The sequence below is a fragment of the Littorina saxatilis genome, linkage group LG6 (genome assembly GCF_037325665.1).
Source record: "Littorina saxatilis isolate snail1 linkage group LG6, US_GU_Lsax_2.0, whole genome shotgun sequence".
NCBI classification, from domain to species: domain Eukaryota; kingdom Metazoa; phylum Mollusca; class Gastropoda; order Littorinimorpha; family Littorinidae; genus Littorina; species Littorina saxatilis.
This window is the reverse complement of record NC_090250.1, coordinates 32,658,809-32,664,733: the sequence shown is the minus strand read 5'-3', so window position 1 is coordinate 32,664,733 and position 5,925 is coordinate 32,658,809. Positions and strand designations below refer to the sequence as shown.

Genomic DNA, 5,925 nt, shown 5'->3' with positions numbered 1-5,925 from the left:
TCAAATTTCCCTTGTTTTAACCTAATTTCTTGGTTAAAACTTGTCTAAATTTCTAAATTCTTTCTTAATAAATATCAATTCTACACTTTGGCCTTAAATCAAAGTGTTTCCCTTCATAGATATCCTCTTGGGGTTGTCAGATGAGGGTAGTCTCCCATGCCAACAGAAGCTACCATTCAGAGAATGGTTTGCTTCTTAGTTGGATACCATGGGTTGACAACTCTCGCCATCAGTACCACCTGACCACTGATGAGACACAATAGTGTCGAAACACGTGTCTGGTCCAGGACTAGATTACCTTGCGATACGTCCCCCACAAAAGGACTTTGTTCTGTAAATCTCGGTCCCCCATGAGGAGGGTCTGATGCTCCCAATAGGCTGTCTGTGAAGGGATATTTATTTCTCTCTCTATCTCTGCTAAGAGATTTTAACAAATCTCGGAAGAAAGTCTCTGCTGACTTTCAATTGTTTCTTTCACAATTTCTGATGTTTTATATATATATATTATATCAATCTAAATAACAAAGTGACTGTGAAGAGATGAACAAAGTTGAAAAACAAAGAATTCTGTACTCACCGATACAAGGACAGCACAATAATACGAATTTTCGCTTATAAAAGCTTCATCAGGAAACAGACAAAAACAAAGGACAACAAAAAGCAAAAGCAACATCTTTGTCGTCACGAAGGGAAACTGCATGTGACGTCATTACAATGAATGTCGTGGTAAGCGTCAGACGAGCATATTAATAAGTCTGCGTCAATGTTTCGTATCTAGCCAAAGAAATCTTTTTTCGTTGAGTATTTCTGCAAACTGGTTGATGAACGGCTGGTAAAACTTGTCCAAGATTGCTTTGGTTTCTGGTAACATTGCCCCGACACTTTTGTATTCCCTGGCACCCGAGTTGGAGACATCTTTCTCCGAAATCTTCACCATTTCAGTTGCATTGAGTGGTCCTGAAATTGAAAAATACAGTTAAAAAGAAATACACCACAAAGCCACTTTGACCAAGTCATGAATGGCGACTAATTTTAATGTAATGTTATATACAAGTCGCTGACAAAAACCCCACTCTGCACTATTAGACAACAACAACTTCAATTACTCGGTATTCTTCGAGCAATTGTAACATTCTGACTTATTTTTCTTTTGGGACGATTCTGCCGTCAAAATCGTCCCAAAAGGAAAATAAGTCAGAATATTCATAAGGCTTTACGCTCGCTCAAATATTCGACACAAAACTGATAGGTTATTGTGAATGAAGTAATGAAATACATAGTGAGATGTACACTAAATATAATTTGTTACTTTTGCTGTAAAGCATAATTATACTCATTGTGTATACTCACTTAATCCCAGGAACTCAAATATTTCCATTATTCTTTTTCCCTCGTGTCCTGCGTAGTCTTCGTAACGCATGATGTGCAGCTGATTGCGAGGCCACACCCTCAACCAGTCAGCCATGAACGTGGGGTACATACCCTCCATTAACCGCAACTAAAACATAGTAACCAGTCAGCCATGTTCTTGATAAATGTTTTGATGACGTCATATCCGCCCATAAACACAAATTTGAGTCCGCACTGTGGCGATCGCATTTTTCAATGAAATGTATTTTTTTTCCATTTCTAATTCTAACAATCTTTGTCACGCCTATGAGATTGCACATCAGCATGGAAGATTAAAATAAAAGATAGATTTGGTTGGTTCATTAACATTCTGTCTAAAACTGAAATTACAAAACAGACAGAAACACTTGTTTCGTTGCACTCTAATTATTTATTGTATCCAAAAAGTATACATAATACTGTGTTTGATTTGATAATATACTCAAATTAGAGAAAAAAACACACGTGCAAATAAGTATTACTGTTCGCATGCTTGGCCGAGATCTGTCTCGGTTTTAAGGTTTCTGATAGCAAGAGCGCACTGGCGAGGACTGATCCAGTCTGTTCAGTTTCGATCTTTTACTTTCACGCCGATAGATTGATTAACTGTTTTAATATCGCTTTCATCGACTTGTTTCTCTCTTGCATAAGCAAATTATTTCTACTGGAGGTTTAATACATCCGAACTCTCGTATGAATAGCCTTTGCAGGGATGGCCAAATCTCAAAATTGTAACTCGCCAGCCGGGCGAGTAACTTCAAGAAGGTCACTAGCCCGGCAGAAATGTCGCTGGCCCGGTACATATCACACAACAAATTATGAGTGTCAAATTTCTTTACACAATTAACACAGCGGTGACACGCACATGAGCCTCGTTTTTGTTTCACTAGAACATGGCGATGATTTTGCAGACGACAGAAGTTCTTGCATCTGCAGTGTTTATATGGCTTTAAAACTCGATAGTACAACCAACAGTTTTGCACTTGACCAGAATGTTTAACTGGCCAACCGGGCGAGCTGCCAGGCGGTTTCTTCTAGCCCGGCGGATTTTTTACTCGCCCCTGGCGATCGGGCGGACGATTTGGCCATTCCTGCGTTTGGGAACATAATACTATGACAAGTCCTCACCGTAACAGATTGATGGAGAGAAGTATTGTAGACGCAATGACGGACGGACCATTTAGCAAAACATTGACTGAAAGCCTCAACGCCTTGCAACACGTAGCGGTGAAAGTCATCCGGTCTATTGTCTTTCAGAATACTCGTCCGTGGTATCCGTGACAAAAACCGAGAATATAATCTGAAAAGAGAAGACAACAGCCGTGCTAAGTGAACGTACTTAAATTCTTGAGAAAAAACTTGAAAACGAAAATAAAAAAGGAAATTTTATGGAATAGATCAAGGACGAAACAAAATGTGTGAATGCTTTTTTTTTCATTTAACATCCGATAAACTTACCATTCTTCTTTTGTTTCGTTACAAATGTTTGATTTTTAAACTTAGCAGTCTATTTGTTTGGGATTTCTTATTTTTGTTCATTTCATTTATTTGTTAATTGGTTTTCTTTGCTTGCTTTTGGGCATGGCGTTTGGCACGTTTGTTTGTTTGCTTGCCTTTCTCGTTTTTGTGTGTGTTTTGGTTACTGTCCTTTTATGCAGTACAAGAGGCTACGATTTTTCCAAGTGTTGACAATCTAGGCAAACAAAGCTATAGGACCACGTTAACCTATGATTTACAGATTTTCATAGGTTAAACGCACAAACATCGGATCGCGGAAACAAAATCACGGTGCAAGACAACTGCACCCCAAATGAGCCCGATTGCACCCCAACACCTCTGGGGTGCAATTGGGCTAATTTGTTTGGACAATACCAACCCATTCCACACCATCCCTTACAAGGCCTCAATTGGCTTATTCTTGAGACTCTAAAGATTTTTGGTTAAAAACGATGAATGATTTAGAAATTTTATTATAAAATAGTTCATGTATAAAGCAGTAAGATAATCAAAATGATCTACACGCAAACACCTTCACTGAACATGCATGAACTTGTGACCGAGGCACACCATGTAGTCTCTCAATGTCATGTCACCATTTTGCAGCTTTTGCCTCTGTTTGAAGGCAAAGCGGACTTTCCTGAGAGCATCAGACCTGATCAGAGCACGTATGTGCAATGTCCGCATTCTGATGTAGGTGTTTGCCTGTATGTTCAGGATCTGGTCCATGAATACAAACACGCTTTCTTTTATTTCGGCTGGTATCATCTGTGTACATCTGCTTTTCATATATAATTGCTGGTTTGCCCCTCTCGCTAGTATTTTCAACAAAATCCATCATCCAACTTTCAGTGTCTCAAAGGCAGAATGTGGGAATAGCACAACAGTTGTTGTAACGGACAAGAAAAGACGTGAGCACATGTTCAGCGCAAGTGGCAACCCATGTCCGCAACGTGATTTTTACTCAAAGCCACTCTGACAAACTCGGTAAGACAGTAATACTTGTGAGGCCCTATAAGGGTTATGGTTCTCAAAAAAAACATGATGGGGGTGTAATTGGCCACATTTTTTTTCGGGGGGTGCTATTGGGCAAGTTTGTGCTTGGGGTGCAATTGTACTGTAGCCCAAAATCAGCTACCGGTTACACCTACAAACAGATTTTACGATTGGCAGGTTTTCTCTAGAAATATAAGGTACACGAATGATAATGGAAATTGCCAAATAGGAGGACCGTGTGTTAAAAAGTTAAAACAAATTGAACAGCAATGTCAAGATTTAATTACATAGATGTTCTTAACCCTGAATTAAGAGAAGACAGGTAGGTGTTAGGATTCACATGTAAATTTGGTGCAGTTTACTGCCTTATAATGAACACAACCTGCCCAACTTTTCACACAAAGAACAAAATACCGTACTCATTACTTTTTTAACAGCATTTTTGGTCTTTTTAAAATTGTTATCGCTCTCACGCGCAGTCACAGTTGTTCTTCTGCTGTTCACCCCAAACTAACTATCGGGAAGAGTTGAAATGGAGGCATTTCTTCAAAAGGGAGAAGAATCTGGAAGAAAATGGACATTAAAGTTTTCTTATCTTATCTTATCTTATCTAATACCTTGCTCTGATCTTACTGACCTTGGGGTAGGATGTCTGAAGGTCAGGATGACCTTAGCGTCACGAGAAAAGTGACGTATATGCTGAGTGACGATGACACGAGGCTCCAGACAACCCTCGTTCCCGTCAAGTACAGGCCAGTGCGTGTTACGGAAGAAATAGGAGGGGGAGAAATCACCTTCAAAATAACAACAAATAACACGAACACGCTAATGTGAGAACATTCGCCAAATTACAAGAAGAGTTTCAAAATAATCAAATTGTACATAAAGAAAAGTCCTACGATTTGAGAGAAAAGAAAATTAACATGCTTATAAATGCAAGATAATTACCCATAAGTTCAACAAGTGTACCCTCCCCCCAAAAAAACCCAAAACAAACAAGTCGCGTGAAGCGATATAAAAACATTTAGTCAAGGTCAACACCACAAACCAATCTTCGCCGAGACTACATTCAGATAGTCTCGGCTAACCATACCGAAGACGACGGGTCACGCTCGCCGCAGCGAACCACGCGTCCGTTGTACTTACTGAACCTATTTTCTTTCATTCTGAGCAATGTTTTAGAGTAAACATGACATATCTATATATTTTTGAATTTAGGAGAAGACAATGAATACAATGCAATCAATTTTAAATCTGTTTGCAAAAAATTGATTTTAATGACAACTTTAATGAGCAAACTCATTAATTAATTTTTAAGCCTCCAAGCTGAAATGCAATACCAAAGCCCGGGCTTCGTCGAAGATTACTTGACCAAAATTTCAACCGATTTGGTTGAAAAATGAGAGCGTGAAAGAAAGAAAAATTCTGAGCATCCGTCCAGTTTGGGCCAGTTCGAGTTCGAGGTCTCAACAGAATTGGAGGGGGAGAAATCACCTTCAATTTGACAAAGAATACACTTATGTGAGAATATTCTGCCAAAGTACAATAAATGTAACATAATAACCACATGATAAACGAAAGAAACATTCAGTGCATCAGTTCAGTTTGGGTCATTACGAGGGTGGAACAAATTAGGTGCGGTGTAAATCGCATATAATTTGAGAAAACAAATAAAAACGCTTATGCGGGAAAATATTCCTCAAAGAACAAGAAGTGTAGGCCTACTCGAATAAACTAAACAATAAAAGGAAAAAAATAGCAACGGTTTTTGAAGTGCTTGTGCATCCATGTGTGTGTGTGTGTGTGTGTGTGTGTGTGTGTGTGTGTGTGTGTGTGTGTGTGTGTGTGTGTGTGTGTGTGTGTCTGTGAGTGGCTGTGTGTGGCTGTGTGTGGTTGTGTGAGTGTGTGTGTGTGTGTGTTTGTGTGGAAGTGACTGTGACCATGTGCGTGCGTGTGTGTGTGTGTGTGTGTGTGTATGTGTGCGTGCGTGCGTGAACATCTTCGTTCGTGCGTACGTGTGTGTGTGTGCAAAGCGGCTTGAAT

The 5,925-nt window shown here is 39.5% G+C and overlaps 1 protein-coding gene across 1 annotated transcript in view; it reads right to left on the bottom strand.

Moving 5' to 3' along the window:
- Window positions 1-603: 603 nt before the first annotated feature.
- The window catches only part of LOC138969033 (carbohydrate sulfotransferase 15-like), a 9,738-nt gene continuing 4,416 nt past the window's right edge, over window positions 604-5,925 (bottom strand). The window contains exons 5-8 of the mRNA XM_070341724.1: window positions 4,520-4,676; window positions 2,518-2,689; window positions 1,351-1,498; window positions 604-957 (exon numbers count right to left, since the gene is read on the bottom strand). Of these exons, the coding sequence (XP_070197825.1) occupies window positions 761-957; window positions 1,351-1,498; window positions 2,518-2,689; window positions 4,520-4,676 (674 nt within the window). The 3' untranslated portion in view covers window positions 604-760. The remainder of the gene's footprint in view (window positions 958-1,350; window positions 1,499-2,517; window positions 2,690-4,519; window positions 4,677-5,925) is intronic.